The sequence below is a fragment of the Lepidochelys olivacea genome, assembly GCF_965140295.1.
Source record: "Lepidochelys olivacea isolate rLepOli2 genome assembly, chromosome: 6".
NCBI classification, from domain to species: domain Eukaryota; kingdom Metazoa; phylum Chordata; order Testudines; family Cheloniidae; genus Lepidochelys; species Lepidochelys olivacea.
The window spans coordinates 5,957,533-5,976,562 of NC_140416.1; the positions used below are offsets into that span (position 1 = coordinate 5,957,533).

Sequence of the window (19,030 nt, forward strand, 5' to 3'; positions counted from 1 at the left end):
GCTAGACAGTAAAACATCAGACGCTGCTCCCAATGCTCCACTCAGTTTTTCAGAAATGAGGAGACTTTGTGGCCAGAAGAGACCATTAGAGCATCTAATCTGACCCCCTGCGTATCACTGGCCTCCTGTATGACACAATAGCTACTTTTTGGGCAAACACATTCCAGAAAGGCATCCAGTCTTCATTAAATGACATTAAGAGATGGAGAATCCACCACTTTCCTTGGTAGCTTGTTACTGTGGTGAATCATCCTCGCTGTTGAATATTTGTGCCTTATTTGTAATATGAATTTGTCTCTCTTCACCTTCCAGCCATTGGGTCTTGTTATGCCTTTCTCTGCTAGATTAAAGAGCCCTTTAATAACCAATATTTTCTCTCCATTAAGACACTTCAACACTTAAATGAAGTCCCCTTTCAATCTTCCTTTGATAAGCTAACCAGTTTGAGCTCTTTCAATAGCTCACGAGAAGGCATTTTTCTCCAGCCCTCAGAACATTTGGTGGCTCTTTGCTGCCCCAGCTCCAATTTCACAACATCTTTTTCAAATGAAGAAACCAAAACTGGATGCAGTATTCCAATATCAGTCTCACTGATGCCATGTCACCTCCTGTGAAGTTACTGACATAATCTGTAACTGTATAGATCACTGTTGAGACCACTGTTATATATTTGCAGCGACTATTGTATAAAGGTTGTCGTATAAGGGGTCTGTGGAGAGGTTATGATTGGTTGAAACCTTGACAACGTGAAACCAGTGCACCTTAACAGCTCAGAAACCTAAAGCAAGTAAAAACCTCCAACTTCCCTTTTTTTTACAAGAGTCTCATGAGTTTTAATCATTTGGGGCTGGCAAACTGTTTAGCTAACATGTACTCCTCAGGCAGGTTAGTCACAGCACAGCTCAGGTTCACCAGCAGGAGAGAGAGGCACAATAACTCCTATTCACTTTGGGGTTTGATAGTGAGCCGAAATGTCAGGTAACCAGACTCAACAGATTTACTGATTGGAAATGAAGTCAGTAGAATTGTGACTTTAACCACGGTTCCATCCAGAATGTTGAACAGCTGTATCCCATCTGGTCTCCAACCAGGGGTGCCTTTTACACTTCTTAGCTGTGAAAGCAACCACTCCTGGTTTGCTCTCTCAGCCTCCAGCATGTAAATTACTCCCAGCAACACTGTATGAGGCCTATAGCCAGTGACTCCTGAATTACACTGCAGAGCAACACCAGCCAATTCCTAGTTCCAGACCTTCCCCCCAGAAATGTAACACATGGTCCTGTCCAGCCTTCTTCTGGACAATACAAGCTCATATAAACTCCATCATTTTATTAACAGAAAATGCTAGGCACAAATCCTGGTCTCAAATAAAGTTTCTCAAACCCTTCAATCCAAACACAGTGTTTTAGATGAAACAATAAAACAAGTTTATTAGCTACAGAAAACAGATTATAAGTGATTACAAGTAATGAGGCATAAAAGTCAGGATTAGTTATAAAATAAAAGGTAAAACACAACTAATATCTAACGTAACTAGCTAAATGGATTCAAAGCAAAAGTCTCTCTCACCACCTATTGTATTAGTTTTATTGGCGGGAATCCTTTCAGTTTGGGACCCTCCCCAAGTGAGGTGTTACTTTCTTTGTCTTTCAGGTGTCAATGATGCCATGAGCAGAGAAAAAGAGAGGACTATTTGGGGGCACCTCTTCCCCTTTTTTATAGTTCATTCTCTTGTGAAAGAATCATCCCCAGCCAAGTTTTAGGAGACATACGTCTGTCTAGACAGAAATCTTAAGCTGTTCCTTTGTTAAAATGCCGATTTCTCACTCACACCCTTTCCCCTAGCCAAATAACAGCCACTTAACCAGGTGAAAGTCCATTCGATTTAGCTGATATTTGGCTGACGGGTCAGTCTGCCTTTTTGTCTCTGAGGAACTGATCTGTGGGTTTTCTCTAGAACTATGACATGTCTAAGTAACATCATACAGTAGAAATCATAACTTTACATAGAATGTTGCCTCCCATATTTTCACAAGACAACAATGTTCAGCACATTACGAGTTTTCTAATAATACTTCAAAAGGCATACTTTGTACAAAATTGATCATTAACCTGAGGAGGGGTGAACATAGAGGTACAGACTGTCACAGGTTTCAGAGTAGCAGCCGTGTTATTCTGTATCCGCAGAAAGAAAAGGAGTACTTGTGGCACCTTAGAAACTAACAAATTTATTTAAACATAAGCTTTCGTGAGCTACAGCTCACTTCATTGGATGCATGCAGTGGAAAATACAGTGCAGAGATTTTATATACACAGAGAACATGAAACAGTGAGTGTTACCATACACACTGTAAAGAGAGTGATCAGGTAAGGTGAGCTATTACCAGCAGGAGAGAGAAAAAAAACACCTTTTGTAGTGATAATCAAGGTGGGCCATTTCCAGCAGTTGACAAGAACGTATAAGGAACAGTAGGGGGAAAAAACAAACATGGGGAAATAGTTTTACTTTGTGTAATGACACATCCACTCCCAGTCTTTATTCAAGCCTAATTTAATGGTGTCCAGTTTGCAAATTAATTCCAATTCAGCAGTCTCTTGTTAGAGTCAGTTTTTGAAGTTTGTTGAAGAATTGCGACTTTTAGGTCTGTAATCGAGTGACCAGAGAGACTGAAGTGTTCTCCGACTGGTTTTTGAATGTTATAATTCCTGACATCTGATTTGTGTCTATTTATTCTTTTACTGTCACAGTAATACAAAAAGGTAAGTATGTACTCACTCTGGAGAAATGTTTTGCAGCAGATACCTCTTCACTCTGTTCTAAACTATGAGCTCAGTTTTGCTCATATTTGTATTCTCCTCATTTACAAGACAGAAAATTCCAGATTCCGCAGACCTTACACATCTTTTCTTATCTAATTATGCACAAAACATTTTAGCTGATAATAAACCACAGCACACAAGTAGCATAAAACCATAGAAATATTTGCACCAACTGTACCTAGCACACAGTTCACATTTAGCAAACCTTAACAGAGCATACATTTTGCGTCTGACAGATGTTGCATATACAATGAACAAAGGTTAGAACAAATTGAACTACTAGTAAATTTGTACAATAAAGCTTAGCATGAGCACAGAGTTTTCTGGATGATTTTAACTAGTTTAGAGTCTAACACCCCCATTTCTTCAGTAGAAATAATGGTTAAAAGCAGATTACAACTGAGCTGAACTGCAGCTGGCATAACCAGCTCCAGAAAGAAAGGCAGGATGGCTGCTTCTCCCCAACATCATCTCCCAAGAGTGACCGGAACATAAAGTCAGCACTGCAGGGAAGATTGCAGATCTTCTCTTGCACACACGGCAGTGCAGCCATTTCAGACTCATATTTCTCTTGTATTATTTTACTCCCTCCAGGAACGACGAGACAACAGTGACATAAAGTCCCATCTCATCATCGCCCTCTGACAGAGAAGAATGGCCACAAATTACCCCAGCTTAAGGAATGGGGAGACAATGGCCCAGTACTACTGCTCAGTTTGAACGGTGGATGTTGCTGGGACTAATATCTCTCCCTCTCTATTTAGGAATCTCTCTCTTGAAACAATGCTCTCTGGGCTCCCTGTTCCCAAGCAGGATCCCCCCTCTGTCCCTGCCCCATGACCCCTGGGTGTTTCATATTCATGTCACACTCTGGGCTGGGACTGCAACTCCACGAGTTGTTTACAGAAAACACCTACAACAAGCAGCAAACCCGAGTCCCAGCCTGCAAAGCAGGGCAAAGTTGCCCAGAGAGATTTTCCTGCACTCCTTGCCACTTGGTGTCATGGCTGAGATCTGGGTACCTGTCAAGGCTTGTCTACACTACCACGCAGGGTTGATCTAAGATACCGCAACTTCAACTATGTGAATAGCGTAGCTGAAGTTGACACCGCGGTAACTCCCATCAACTGCACTTGCCCTCCTCGTTCTGGTGGTGTACTGGTGTCGACCTCCTCTGGATCAATTGCTGCCCGCTGACATAGTGGGTAGTGAAGACAAGCCCAAAGTGCAACAGCTCCCGCTAGTGTTCAAGACACCAAGCTATCATTCAAGACGCTCTAATCCAATGGGAGAGAGCTTGCCTGTCAGCAGAACACCTCCACCTCTACGACAGGCGATGGCTATGTTGGCAGGGAAGCTCTCCCATCAACATAGCTCAGTTTACACCAGTGCTTAGGACAGTATATTTTACATCTCTCAGGGATGTGGATGAGTGTTCTGGTAAGTGATAAGTTCTAGTGTAGACAAGCCCTAGGTGGCATTACAGTGCCACTAACTCATCCAGGAACACAAATTTGAGTTATTAAAAAAAAAGCCATTATAATAGGAAGTAACTGACATCTCTCATCCCTGCACTTGCCTTTTTTTTGGTGGATGACTTCTGATGGCACAATGAATCAGATGATGGGTAAGTGATGTAGTCAACGCTGATCATGACAGCAGCATCCATAGATGTCAAGCATTTGCATGTACCATCAAGATGACAAAGAAGGCAGGCCATAACCAAATGGCATGCTGTTTGTTGATCCGGAAACTCCAATCTCCAACCTTCCGGTCCTAGCTGGTATTGCTTGCCAGGCAATTAGGTGTGAAGACAGAGCCCTGGCTGCATTCTGCATGAAGCCAACTATCAGGACACCTTGCTTCATAATTTTCTCTCAAAGCCAAATCAAAACAACCTTCCTTTTGATTCAGTACTATGAGGGGCACACAGGGGATGTCACAACCTTTCATTAACTACGGAGATGAAAGCTCCTTTTCAGTCTCTGCCAGAATCTTTACCCATTATTCCTTTTTCCAAACAAAAAAATCCCAGAACAAATAAAACAATTACTTCAATTTGTGGAGCCTGAGAGGATGGGAGCCGCAGTGAACAAATGGCTTGGGATAAACCAGGGCCTCCAAAGTGCAGTCTTGGCTCCAGTCATCTCTCTCTTAGCTGCAGCCCATAATGCCCACAATGCAATGTTTCAGTACCTCTTGGCTTAAATGCTCCCATCTCCAGGACCATACAAATTATTTTAACAAACCCAGCACCTTAACTCATGTCTGCTTACTGAAGAGGTGGGAACATTTCAGAGTGGGAGCAAGTTCTCCCTCTTTTACAGGCTTTAGGAACAGGGTGAAGTGAGAGATTGAAGAGGTTCCCTCCATCAAACACAAGGGTCAGGCATCTCTATTCTGAGTGGGTGCTCTGGTGTTTAGTAAGATATGATGAGCGAGCAAAGCGCTTCCCACACTGAGTGCAGGAATATGGTCGCTCTCCTGGGTGGGTTCTCTGATGCTGAGTAAGAGATGATGAGCGAGCAAAGTGCTTCCCACACTGAATGCAGGAATATGGTCGCTCTCCTGAATGGATTTTCAGATGCTCAGTGAGAGATGATGAGTGAGCAAAGCGCTTCCCACACTGCGTGCAGGGATAGGGTCGCTCTCCTGAATGGATTCTCAGGTGGTTGGTGAGGCCTGACAGTTGGGTGAAACTTTTCCCACACTCAGTGCAGCAATAGGGTTTCTCTCCAGTGTGGATTCTCTGGTGGCTCTTGAGATGATGTATATAGACAAAGCCTTTTCCACACTCAGTGCAGCGATGGAGTTTCCCAGTGTGGACTCCCTGGTGTCTAGAGAGACTGTCTGGATGACGGAATATTTTCCCACACTCAGCACAGCGATGGAGTCTCCCCATATTGTGGGTTTCCTGGTGTCTCCTGAGACTTTGAAGGAGACTGAATTTTTTCCCACACTCAGCACAGCAATAGGGCTGCTCCCCAGTGTGGATTCTCTGATGTCTGATGAGATGTTCTCGTAGACAAAAATTTTTCCCACACTCATGGCACAAGAAGGGTCTCTCTTCGCTGTGGATTTTCAGGTGTCTAGTAAGACTTGATATAACTTTGAAGCCTTTCCCACACTGGCTACAGCGATGGGGTCTCTTTTCTGAGTGGATTGCCTGATGATTACGAAATGTTGATGAATCCATAAATCGCTTTCCACACTCAGCGCAGGCATAGGGTCTCTCTCCTGAGTGGACTCTCTTGTGGATGTTAAGTGCTGATATATGGAAGAATCTTTTTCCACATTCAGCACAGCAGTAGGGTCTCTCTCCTGTATGTATTCTCTGGTGGGCAGTGAGATACGATAACTTGTGGAATATCTTCCCACATTCAGAACAGGGATGGTCTCTCTTCTTTCTGTGAGCTTTCCCATGTGCTCTGAACTCCTTCTTTCTCCTAAAGGTCTCCCCACACTCGCTACAGTGATACAGTTCCTGTCTCCTATGAACCATCCAGTGGTGGCTTATCAGATCTCTCTGCACCTTGAATTCTTCTCTGCACACACGACAGGTAAATAGGGTCTTTCTGGGCTCAGCTTTAACCTCTGCAAGAGGCTTTAGATATCGCCTGGGTCTCCTCTGATGGCCTCTTGAGGTTGCTGGCTTGTTCCTGATCAGATTTTTCCTCTGCCTTTGGAGCCTGCACTGCCTCTTGTGGGGTCTCCCCCGCTCAGATTTCTTGGAATGCTTCTTCCCTGATGTCCCTGGGAAAGGCCTGAGTGGCTCCACGTTGCCACGCCCTTCATCAGGAGTCTGCCCCTCAGCCCTGCTCAGGTTCCTCGCCCCTGCTTGGTGGGGAAGAGAATCCAAATGTTATTTCTTGTGCTGCTCACAAAGGGAAACCACTAATATTCCCAGCACGGGGACGTGCCTGAGGAAGCGCCACACCTCTCCCCTCAGAACAGGGCTGACCCTTGGCACTTCAGTGTAAGAGGCCAAACTTCCAGGGGCCCCAGCACTGGGAAAGGAGGAGAAGGTCAGTGTCCCATAGGCCCTGATAACAGTCCTCCAAGTCAACATGAAAATCAGCCCCCAAAATCCTCTCTACACTGAGGCCCATTTCACTGGGGAGAACAGCATCACCACACACCAGCACTGAGGACCCCTCTCCCGAGGGACACACACGGAACACTCACACTGTGATGGGATCCCAACGGCTCCGTGTTCTATGGAAAATGGGGGAGGGGAAGAGACTGGGGGAATCTGCGTAAGGGGAGAGATGGGGTTTCTAGGGGGATGTCAGGGTGAGGAGCACTTCTCATGTTTGGGCTTCAATCCGTATTGTAATGCTCTGGGAGGGGAGAGTTTGCAGCTGATGGACGATTCCTGAAATGAGCTCCCTGGCTCCCACTGGTTCAAAGGTCAGAGCTGCTTCCCTACCTGTTCTAGGGGAAGAGCTTTGTGTGAGGAAGAAGCCCAAGGAGCTTTCAATTGCTGACCAGTCCCAGGTCTCCTCTGCATCTGGAAAACCTGCACCAAGACAAAAGGTCTTTGGTTGACAGCACATAGACCGAATTAATATCACTGAGGGAAGCCCTTTCCCCTGCACTGTGAATTACTCATTTATGGTCACTTGCACAGCGGGTTCCACAATGCACAAGAGGGGAAGCTACTTGGGGCTCGACAGTTACTTTGTACTGTGGTAGCATAACTGAGATCTTGGTTCCACAGCACCAGGTGCTGCACAAAATTGGAGAGAGATTGCCCTGATGTTGAAGAGCTTATACACTAAATACAGAAAGGGTGGGTCCTTTGACCTGAGTTGGGCCCACAAATTTACAAATTTACCCTAATTGGCCATTTAATTGTAAAAACTGTGAGAAAGTTTCTAAAGTGTTACAATACCCTGTGAGAATAAATGATGATGGGAAAAGGTGCAAAATATAAACAAGATGACAGAATTAGTCCAAATATAAAAGGCCTATAATGCAATTCAAGCACAGTGTTAAAATGATGGTGGTAAACAAAAGAAGTGTGGAACTGGATATTAACGAACCAAAATGACTGAGTTAGAATTTAGGCCTAACTGACAGAAAAACAGTGAGGGGCTGGGCTATTTTGCCCATTACTTCTTTTTGGTGTTTCTCAAAAGAAAACACTTTCGGGGGAAAATAAAGGAGCAAGACTGAATGCAACCCTTGCTGACTGAAAGAACAGCAACAGCAGGAGCATGCCAACAATGCTGCAGTGAGCGATACCATCAAGCTGCCGCCCTGATCCTGATTTTGGGACCCCAGATCTTCTTCATCCTAATCCTAAAAGATGTCTTAACAAGACCGGACCAGAGAAAGGGAGCTGGAGGATACTGCCACCGTTACCAGTTCTCGCCAACTCCCCCAAATCACCTGGAATGTGAGATTTTTGTGCCCCTGTCCCTCTTAACTCCCATGAATTCTTTTCATTCCCCATCATATTTCTTCTCTTTCTTATTTTTCTCCCTTTGCCTTCTAATAAGTAAGAGTCTGGCTTAGCTGGCCAAAACTGTCATAGTTTGCAACCTTGCTGTAAGCCCATGATCAAAGAGGCAGCCAAACGCATTGTCCAGAACAGACTAACGCTCGACAGGTTTGCCAGGCAGGTCTCCAATTGGCTGATCAGACCATGTGCCATGCCTGTGTTTCTCCAGCCATGAAGTGGCAAGTAAGAGTAAACCCGAGCTAGAAGCCACATGTTCTATCCATGCTGTTCTTTTCTCTTCAGTCTTGAGTGGGTTTATCTTCTTTTGTCTCCCAGGAAACGGGATCGGATTTTTATGATATCAACATCAGCTCCAGCACATTTCAACTAGCTGTTTCTCTTTTCCCCAAAAGGACAGTTATTACCATCTTTAATACCATCAAAAAGACTTTCAAACAGAGGCCTTTTGTCTGAAGAATTTCTCCGGGTAACGGGAAAGGAAACAAGGGACATTGTCAAAATAGAAGTTCTTAGGTCATACCTGACATTTCAAATGCCTTAACTCTTTTTCCTTCTTTTTCTGTATCTTTAATACAAGAATAGAAAGAATTTTTCACAGTGTTCTCCACGGTACTACGCAGGCGTCTGTCTCTGTATTCCAAACTCCAAACCTTATTTAACACTCTTTAATGTTAGCCATAACAGTGTCATATTAATACCTTTGTCTCTCTGGGCCCATGTAGTCTATATGAATTAATACAACATTGTCCAAGGTCTGCCAGCAGCTCAGTGGCAGAATGAGGAATAGAATCCAGGTCTCCTCACTCCCACAACATGATGTTGCCTCCCAACCAGTCCTCGAGAGTAATAACGAAATCCCTTATTAATGTCAATTCAGAGCCCCAAAAAAGCAATGGAACAATGTTGGGTCCTTACAAAACTGGGCCTGAACTCAGAAGGGAGATTCCCAAGTGCTGCTCGGCCAATGATTCAGAAAGCCAGGGAAGGATTACAAACACTTTGGTGGACAGGATTAGATTTCTAAATGATGTTGTCAAACTGGAGAATTGGTCTGAAATCAACCAGGTGAAACTGAAGAAACAAGTTCAAAATAGCTCACCTAGGAAGGAAAAATGAAATGCACAATAGAAAATGGGGAATAACTGGCTTGGCAGCAGTGCATCAGAAAACAATGTGGTGATTACAGTGGATCATGAATTGAATGAGAGCTGAAAATGTGACACTGTTCTAAAAAAGCCTTACAACATTAGACTAAAAATTATCATTCCCAGATGTATTGTCACTTTGGCCAAAATGTATTAGGATTCCAGCTGCCTTCAAGCAACTAATTTGTTCCCTGCACAACACTTTAACTCCTTCCTCACCTGGGCGGGTGCCACTCAGGACGTCCTCATCTTCATCTTCTGTGGGACCCTGGACACAAAGCTCTTCCCCTCGCTCTATGCTGGAGATCACCACTGGCTTGGGGGTTTGGATTCCTGTTTAGAGAAAAGCATCACCCCTAAGAACTTCTAAGGACATTGTGCAGCTCCATATGCAATGTTTGTGCCAATTAGGCTTTGAGCTAATTGTGAAGGCTAATAGGCAATTGTTTTCCATGGAAACATGAACTGCAGCTTATGGTCAAAACTCCTGGTGCCCGGCAGTGGTGGGATATTGAGTTGCAAACAACCTGGCACCTGTGGAAAGGGGAGCTGGAGAGGAAAGCGGTGTCTGAAGGGATTGGGTGGAACACGTGGCAAAAGCTGGATATTTCTCCTTGTCATAGGAAAGTTACTCTACTATGGCCCAGCACCCCTCTCCCTCCTGTGGATATGTTTACATAGGAATTAAACACCTCTGCCTGGCCTGGATCAGATGACTTGGGCTTGAGGGGCTTGGGCTGTGGGACTGCAAAATTGCTGAGTGAATATTTGGAGGGAGGGTCCCAGACAGGGCCGTTCCTACCTATACGCAAAGTAGGCAGCTGTGTAGGGCACCCGGAAATTTGGGGCACCACATTTCCTGGTGCCCTATGCAGCTGCATGCTGCTCCAGCCCCTGCTCTACTTCTTCCCCCACCCATGCTCTGCCCCAAGCCAGCCTCTTCCTCCCTGCTCCACCCCAGCCCCAACCCCACTCCACCCTTTCCCCATGACCCCCGCCCATGCTCCACCCCGCCTCTTCCCACCCCAGCTCTGTCCCCACTCCAACCCTTCCCCAAAGCCCCCACCCCTGCTCTGCCCCAGTCCCTCCCCCACTCCACCCCTTCACCAAAGCCCCCGCCCCTGCTCCACGCCCACTGCGCGCCCACTCCCCTGAGGACTGCAACAAAGAAGCACTGACCGGCGGCGGGAAGGGCAGCAACCTGGCCCCAGCCGCGCCACTGGTGAGTGCCGGGGGGCAGTTCCCCCCGTCCCCCAAGACAAGACACACCCCTGTGGAGGCCTAGGGCTAGCCCCTCCCCCCCCTACGGAGGCCTGGGGCCAGCCTCTCCACCCCCCTGCGGAGGCCTGGGGCCCCAAACGCACACCCTGCGGGGGGGGGGGGGGTTGCGTAGGACCCTAGAATGGCTAGTGATGGCCCTGGTCCCAGAGCCCTAGCTCCAACCCAAGTATGAACATATACACTGCAATTTTTAGCCCTCCAGCCTGAGTCCCACGTCCTGAGTCAACTGACCCAGGCAAACCACGGCCGTGGTGTTGGTCTTGTATACCAGCTTAGATGAACCCAGTCTGTCTCTCTCCTTAACTGTGGCGTTGGCCTTTCATCCTGTAGCCTGCAGAACACAGGGCCCTTTTCTGCTCATGTGCTCAGCCTGGGGAACTACAAGAGCCAGAATTCTCTTGCCTTAAACTGTGGAGCCCTAGTGACTATGGGTGGAAGTGCGTCCCCTTGAAGATATGCAGTGTAGTTATAGCCCTATCAGTCACCGGACATTAGAGGGAGCAGCTGAGTGAGGTAATACCTTTTATTGGACCAACTTCTGTTGGTGAGAGAGAAGCTTTCCTTTCCCAGACCGGAAGAAGAGCTCTGGGTGGCTCAAAAACTTCTCACACTCACCAACAGAAGTTGGCAAAATAAAAGATATTACCTCACCCACCTTGTCTCCCCATGAACTGGCTGATCTCCTCAATTAAACATGCCTCTATCCATCCACACCCATGCCCCCCTCCTCCCATAGACACCTCTCCACCCAACCACTCACACCAATGCTCCACCTCAGTTACGGTGTCTCTGTGCAGCACCCAGTGCAGTGGGGCCCTGATCTCACAGACACAGCTCCTCACCTAACGAGACCAGAGTCTGGTAATTTTCCCACATAACGTGTTTGTAAAGTTGCCTTTGCTCCTCGCCCAGCAGCGCCCACTCCGCTGGGGAGAAATACATGGCCACATCCTCAAACGTCAGCGACATCTGAAAGGACAAACAACCCAACTCAGCATGGCAAAGTTTACACACGGGTAGAGGAAGAGCTGTTGCAGGTGAGGCAGACGTACAGTGGTCCATGGAACTGGGAGGGCCCTGGGAGGTTTGAAAGTTTGTACCATTGCTATGGGCGCAGGTTTGTCCAATTGTACAAAAAGTAATGGCCAGTGTTCTCTGTGTCTGTGACTCCTCACACAGTGGTGGCTTCGAGAGCTGGGCCTGGACCCCTGCTGTGGGTGTTGTATCCTGTCACAAAGAGCTGCATCACTGCAGAGGCGTCTTTCTCCGGACCCTCTGTCGTGATGGAGCAGACAGGCCAAACGTCAGTCAGCACACCAGGTCACACAGCCCCACTTACATTGAGCCGGCACACCTGACCCTCTGTCACCAGGCTGGGGGGCTGGGCAGACCAAACCAGAATAGCACTGCAGCCCCTCCAGCCATGATGCAATGCAATTTATTTTCCACCTTTTCCCATCAAGCAGGAGCAGCCCAGGCTGGTAGCGCTGGAGGCCCCGGGCTGGATCCCCAGCACGCTGCCCGATGGGGCGCTCACAGAAGGAACCTTCCCCCCGCGGTACCCACGGACCCAGCGCAGCCTCCCCCCGCGCTCCCATCGCCGGTGTGTGCAGCGGCCCCAGCCCGGCGCCGAGCCCGGTGTCCCGAGCGGGCCGGGCCCAGCCCCCGTGGCACAGGCCAGGGGAACCGACCGAACGGAGCCGCCCCCCAGCCCCGGCCGGTGCCTGCTCTGCGGGGAGGGGTCAGAACCCGGCAGCCCCCGCAGCCCCGCACCGGGGAAGGGTCCCGCCTGCCCCCGTCAGCGAGCGGGGGGGCTCGGTCGGGCTCTCGCTGGCTGGGGCGCGGACCCTCCCGGGGGGTGGCTCCGGTCCAGGCGCGGTTCGGCTCCGGCACCAGCAGCCTCCTCCCCGGGCAGCGATTCGCAGCCTCTGCGGCCGCTTCCCTCCCTCCGCGGCAGCCTCTGGCGGCGCCTCCCCGGGCCCCGCTCACCGCCCCGCGCGCCGGGGCTGCAGCCTGCAGAGGGGGCTCGCTCCCGCACGCGCCGCTCGGGCCGGGCTCGGCCCCCGGGTCTCCGCGGCGGGCACGAGAAGGTCCCTCCCTTCGCCCGCCCCCTCGCGCAGTCATGCCTGGGCCTGTCTAGGCTGCGGAGGACCCCGAGCTCTGTGGGTTTAACCCTTAACCATCTCGGTCGGGGAAGCGAGTTGCAGGGGGAGCCACTAGGGGAGACGGGGTGAAGCCGGTTCCCTGTGGGTTGGTGGCTCCCATCCCTTGTGCAAAGGCGGGTATCGCACCAATGTTACAGTGGGGGGCTGGGCGCCCTGTGTAGGATGGAAACCACTTCAACCCGAGGGGGGGCTGCTGCATCTGCACCCCCAGCACCCTGAGTTCCAGCCCCCGGTGCAAAGACCATTTCTTGGTAATTCATCAGGGTGAGCGACGCCTTTTCAAACATTTCACCAGAATATGGATTGAGATTCATAACAGTGTCTATCAGTAAATCTATATATTATTTAATAATTGTTTAGATCTGGAACTGGGATGTGAGTGGCTGTAAGTAATAAAATACTTTTGGGGGCATTGTAACTTGTGCCGTTAAGATAACAGAAAACAATTTCCAGAAGTGACATTCTGTGTCTGGGCTACGCTCTGCCAAATATCATACCCGAGTTTCTAGTCTATATTATTTGACAGTAGTCATACCACATGTATGAAAAAAAATCAAACAAAAGCAATAGTCAACCAAATTATGGCAGATCCAGATGTAATGTTTTCACATAGTTTATATGGACAACAGTTACAATTTAAGAAGTCTGTAGGACTAGCCCTGCATTCTTCTTAGCCAAAATAAGAACAAGAAAAGGGCTCAATTTATCAGAACTTACTTCATAGTTGTATAAATATCTAAAATGTTATAATTTGTGTCATGTCTTTTGCATGGTGCACAACAAAAATTATTTGAAGAAACTATCAGACACAACCAGCCCCCCAAAAACATGTTTATTATTTATATATAAACATACACGACCTAGCTGAGTGCACACTGTGGTCAGACTGATTTTCAGATGGCTTCTAAAATACAGATCACAGTAAGTACCATCAGAGGGCTCACAAACAACTTAAAGGGTATTACAACCCTATTCCCACACACACTACAACTAGTTAAACCAGGCTTTAATGTTGCTGTGAGAGTTGCACAGTAGTAGTGTGGCTTGGTACACTTTACTTTTCAAGTTACTTGGAGAACTCTTCATCTGTGCAATAATATCTCCACTTCCTTTCCTTTTAATTTCCAGAATTCCATCACAGAAATGCCAACGCTCGGTTTGATCAAGTTTTTGGAAACGTACAAAATGGTTCCCAGTGTTGTATGTTATCCTAAGAGTTTTGTGCCTGTAATGACAGCACCTTGGCTTTAATAAGTGCTAATGTTTATTCAAATCACTTTGATGTTTTCTACTGAACTAATCAATATTTGGAACACTATGTTTACTATTAATCTTATATCCAGATTACATGGAAAGGAGTTAAAGAAAGGGCAGGCGAAGGATTTATCTGCCCTTGGGATATTTCTTTTTCTGAACAGTCAATGCATGTATCTGAAAAGATGCAGTACAGTACTTTAATATAAAGGATCCCCTGGGAGAATAACATGAGGGGGAAAGGAGTCCAGGAGAGCTGGCTGTATTTTAAAGAATCCTTATTGAGGTTAAAGGGACAAACCATCCCGATGTATAGAAAGAATAGTAAATATGGCAGGCGACCAGCTTGGCTTAACAGTGAAATCCTTGCTGATCTTAAACACAAAAGAGAAGCTTACAAGAAGTGGAAGATTGGACAAATGACCAGGGAAGAGTATAAAAATATTGCTTGGGCATGTAGGAGTGAAATCAGGAAGGCCAAATCACACCTGGAGTTGCAGCTAGCAAGAGATGTTAAGAGTAACAAGAAGGGTTTCTTCAGGTATGTTGGCAACAAGAAGAAAGTCAAGGAAAGTGTGGGCCCCTTACTGAATGAGGGAGGCAACATAGTGACAGAGGATGTGGAAAAAGCTAATGTTCTCTAATGAACTAATCAATATTTGGAACACTATTTTTACTATTAATCTTATATCCAAGTTACATGGAAAGGAGTTAAAGAAAGGGCAGGCAAAGGATTTATCTGCCCTTGGGATATTTCCTTTTCTGAACAGTCAATGCATGTATCTGAAAAGATGCAGTACAGTACTTTAATATAACACCCCAAATGCATTTTGTTTTCTCTCAACTTACTTGCCATCATGCACAGAAATTGCTGGTGGAAATAGACGAGGGTCATATTTTAGAATTTTTCTGTGATTGGACTTAACCTCCAGTGTAATGCAAAAGATTTGTGGTTCGTCATTAATGAGATGACATTTACTCAGTTGATATATGTTGCACTTGTTAATTTTGATTCTGAAACTGTAAAATAAGCAAAAAACCTGCTAGCTATTATACCACAAATATTTTAACTAACCAATTCCTGCTTTTGTTGTTAGTGCTGAATACTAATGACACCTGTATTTACCTATTCCTAAAGGTTTGTATTATGTGACACTGTGTTGTGCAGAAGGGAATTTTCTTCACCAGTTACTGCAGATAGTTCCTGTATAATTTGGTGCTGTGTCTGCCTCTCCGTAAAAAGTTCTCCTGGTCTGTAAACTTGACACAACCAACTACTGCACCAAACATCCATGTGAAGGAGGAAAGTTGGTAAAGGTGAATGTGGAGAGGGATCAGAAAAGGGCTTCAGAAATTCATAGGTATTAAGGCCAGAAGAGACCAGTCAAACATCTATGTCATCTGCATAACACAGGCCATGACATTTCAATGTATTACCCCTCTGTGGAGCTCAACAACTTTTGTTTGGCTAAAGCATCTTCCATTATGGTGTCCCCGAGACACAAATCCCATCTTGCAAATTAAAGAGCACATAAACTACAATAGCATATAGTTCAAATGATTCTAAGCAAAGCAATTCATTGCAAGTAGCCAGTTTGCAACAAATCGCTGACAACAGATCTTAAATTACTTTCAAGTTTATATATGTATACACTGGTGCCGCATAGGAGTCGCACCGAGGGCCATGTGCTGCCCCCGGCCTGCTGCCTGAACTCCAGGGGCAGGGCCGGCCAGAGTACGCAGCCGTGTAGCTGCGCTGCTCGGTCCGCCGCCAGAGCTTAGGGGTCAGACCTGGGATACCTCCCCAGCCTCGGATAAAGAAGGATGGGGCCGGGGAGTGGGGGGTGAAACACAGGATGGGGAGAGTGTGGGGGTCCTGGGCTAGGAATGGGGCGGGGATGGGTAACATGGGGAGGTCACGTGGCCCCCCTTAGGGTGGTCCCCACTAGCTGCTGCTGTAAGTATACTTAAAACACACACACACGTAAAGCATACACATACTAACCCTATATACTGCCCTATACACTAAACCATAATTAAAAGTATATTAAGCTTACGCTATAAATCTGTTGCTGTTTTCTTTTAAAAGTCAAATCACAGCTGTGGCTGCTGTTCAATTCCTGCTCAGTCAGCTTTGCCCGACTCCATCTTTCTTTTCTATCTCTGCCGCAGTTCTTCTTTGGCTTCTCTTGCTGGCTCCCCGGCTCTTCCTGCATGCCTCTCTCCTTTTCAGACATAGCCTCCGGACTTCGAAACTATTGCTGGCAACTGGCCTTTTACGGTTATGCTACATTGTACCTCTTTCTTTATATAGCTTCCTATTCTTAGACCTGGTCTACACTACAAGGTTAGGTCGACTTTAGCCTCATTAGGTTGATTTTATAATGAACTACACAACCAGCCCCATTCCGCCAACTTAAAGGTCTCTTACAATCGACTACTGTACTCCTCCCTGACGAGGAGAGAAGCGCTAAAATCCACCTTCCTGGGTCGAATTTGGGGTAGTGTAGATGCAGCGCTGTGCAATTAGATGTTCTTGGCCTCCGGGAGCTATCCCAGAGTGCTCCAATGTGACCACTCTGGACAGCACTTTCAACTCTGCTTCACTAGCCAGGTACGCAGGAAAAGCCCTGGGAACTTTTGAATTTCATTTCTTGTTTGGTCAGCGTGGCGAACTCAGCAGCACAGGTGACCATGCAAGCCCAGAATCGCAAACAAGCTCCAGCACGAAGCGAACAGGAGACAGTGGATCTGATTGTTGTATGGGGAGAAGAATCTGTGCAGAGAGAACTCCGAACCAGCAGAAGAAATGCTGATATATATGCCAAAATCACACCAGGCATGGTGGAGAGAGGCTACATACACAGCAGTGCCGTGTGAAAATTCAGGAGCTCAGGCAAGTGTACCAAAAGACAAAGGAGACAAATGGTCGCTCCAGATCAGAGCCCCAGACATGCCGCTTCTATGATCAGCTGCATGCCATTCTAGGAGGAGACCCTACCAGTACCCCAACACTCTCCATGGACACCTGCAAGGTGGCATCCTCAGCCAACAGCTGCAAGGTGGCATCCTCCTGGCAACACGGAGGAGGATTTTGTGGATGAGGAGGATGAGAAGGAGGGGAATGCGCAGCAGGCAAGCAGAGAATCCGTTCTCCCTGGCAGCCAGGACCTTTTGCTCACTCTGGAGCCAATACCCTCCCAGGACCTATTGTTCCCGGACCCTGATGGCAGACGAGTCACGTCTGGTGAGTTCACATTTGTAATGACACTACAGGAGTTAAAAGCAATTGTGTTTAATGTTTGATTTGCCCTGAACAATTGGGATGCATTCGCAGCCAGTACAGTACAGCTAATGGAAAAGTCTGTTTACGTGACTGGGGATGGAGCGGGAATCCTCCAGGGACATCGCCGTGAAGCTCTCCTGGAGGTACTCTGAAAGCCTTTGCAGAAGGTTTCTGGGGAGGGCTGTCTTATTCCACCCTCCACGGTAGGACACTTTACCACGCCAAGCCAATAGCAAGTGGTCTGGAATCATTGCAGCACAAAGCATGGCAGCGAATAGTCCTGGGTTTTGGTTGCGTTCATGCAACGTTCGGTCCTTTTCTTTCTGTGTCAGCCTCAGGAGAGTGATATCGCTCATGGTCACCTGACTGAAATAGGGGAAGTTTTGTAAGGGAACAGTAATCCCTTCTGTTTGCTGATTAGACCCCGGGCATGCTGGGCTGTTTGCGCTTGGCTAAAAGGGATCATCTTGGAGAACAGCCATGCTGGGGGAGGAATGTGTGTGTGGAATCCACGTCCAGTACCAGAAGTGGTGCGGCTGTGTGGGGGGCTGGGGGTGTGCAGGCTGCTGGGTATTTGTGGTGGAGGGTCTGTGCGGAGGGCTGCTGGGCATAGCAGTTCCAGGGGATGCTGGGCATAGGAAGTCGGGGGCTGTGTGACACGCCATGGGCCCACCCCCGAGGGCAAGGCGCAGGCTGGCAGCACAGGGCTGGGCGGGCCAGTGTGCATCTGGCAACTGCCTGTTTGTATACAGTGCCCTTGCACTGGGCTGGGCAGGGTGGGGCCGGCCCCACCATGCTATGCTCCATTGCCCCTGGCTGGCCCCTTGCTCTGGGGACCGACCTCCCCACGCCATGCTCCTTTGCCCCCATGGGGGCCCACAAATATGTTTGGTGCTGAGCCCATAAAAGGTCAATCTGGCCTTGTCCACGCCGACAGTGCACGGGCTGTCCCCTCCTTTTAAACAGCATACACAACCGGCATTGGTTGCTATGGGAAAGGAGGGTGCTGCAGTTTGAAATCATTCCCACATGTTATGAACGCGGAAGAAGACAACCCCATGTACCCTTTCGCTCACCATGGCTGTGTGCAAACCAAATTTTGTTGCCCAGCCATGTGTGTTGTGTCACCCTGCTGGTAGGCACTCGATTTAAAAAGCAAAATGTGACCTTGTACCTAAAACACGTGCTGTCTGCTGTGAATTGCTTGATTCACTGTGAAATCGTCTGCCTTTTGTTCTCAGAAATGAATCTTCTGTAAAGTCTACTCTCCCTCCCCACCCCCAGCCCCTGCAGCTGCAAATGTTTCCATGCTACCCACATCAACTCCAGCCTGAGGTTATCGCAGATTAGAAAGCGAAAAAAACACACTCACGATGACATGTTTTCAGAGCTCAAGCAATCCTCTTGCACTGATAGGGCACAGCTGAATGCATGGAGGCATTTGGTGGCAGAGGCTAGGAAAGAATACAGTGAGCGTGATTGTAACATGTAGGAGGAGATACTGAGGCTAATGGGGGAGCAAACGGACATGATGAGGCATCTGGTGGAGCTGCAGGAAAGGCAGCTAGACTACAGAGCCCCGCTGCATTCATTGTGTAACCACCTGCCCTCA

General features: G+C 47.6%; 1 protein-coding gene and 1 long non-coding RNA gene across 7 annotated transcripts; both read right to left on the bottom strand.

Moving 5' to 3' along the window:
- Window positions 1–1,417: 1,417 nt before the first annotated feature.
- LOC311522449 (uncharacterized protein) lies at window positions 1,418–13,091 on the bottom strand. Of its 6 annotated transcripts, none has more exons than XM_084631790.1 (5): window positions 12,703–13,091; window positions 11,556–11,682; window positions 9,652–9,765; window positions 7,250–7,339; window positions 1,418–6,654 (listed from the first exon to the last, which is right to left on the bottom strand). In XM_084631790.1, the coding sequence occupies exons 1-5, from the start codon at window positions 12,835–12,837 to the stop codon at window positions 5,216–5,218; spliced, it is 1,905 nt and encodes a 634-aa protein (XP_084487916.1). In that variant the 5' UTR covers window positions 12,838–13,091; the 3' UTR covers window positions 1,418–5,215. The 6 variants fall into 6 exon arrangements, with proteins under 6 accessions (XP_084487916.1, XP_084487915.1, XP_084487917.1 ...); XM_084631789.1 differs by having other exon boundaries at window positions 1,418–6,657; window positions 12,703–13,090; XM_084631791.1 differs by lacking the exon at window positions 12,703–13,091 and adding an exon at window positions 11,766–12,663 and having other exon boundaries at window positions 1,418–6,657.
- A 4,320-nt stretch (window positions 13,092–17,411) lies between these two features.
- Window positions 17,412–19,030, bottom strand: LOC311522490. The gene is made up of 2 exons (XR_014712131.1): window positions 18,791–19,030; window positions 17,412–17,784 (listed from the first exon to the last, which is right to left on the bottom strand). It is a non-coding gene; the product is annotated as an uncharacterized lncRNA (long non-coding RNA).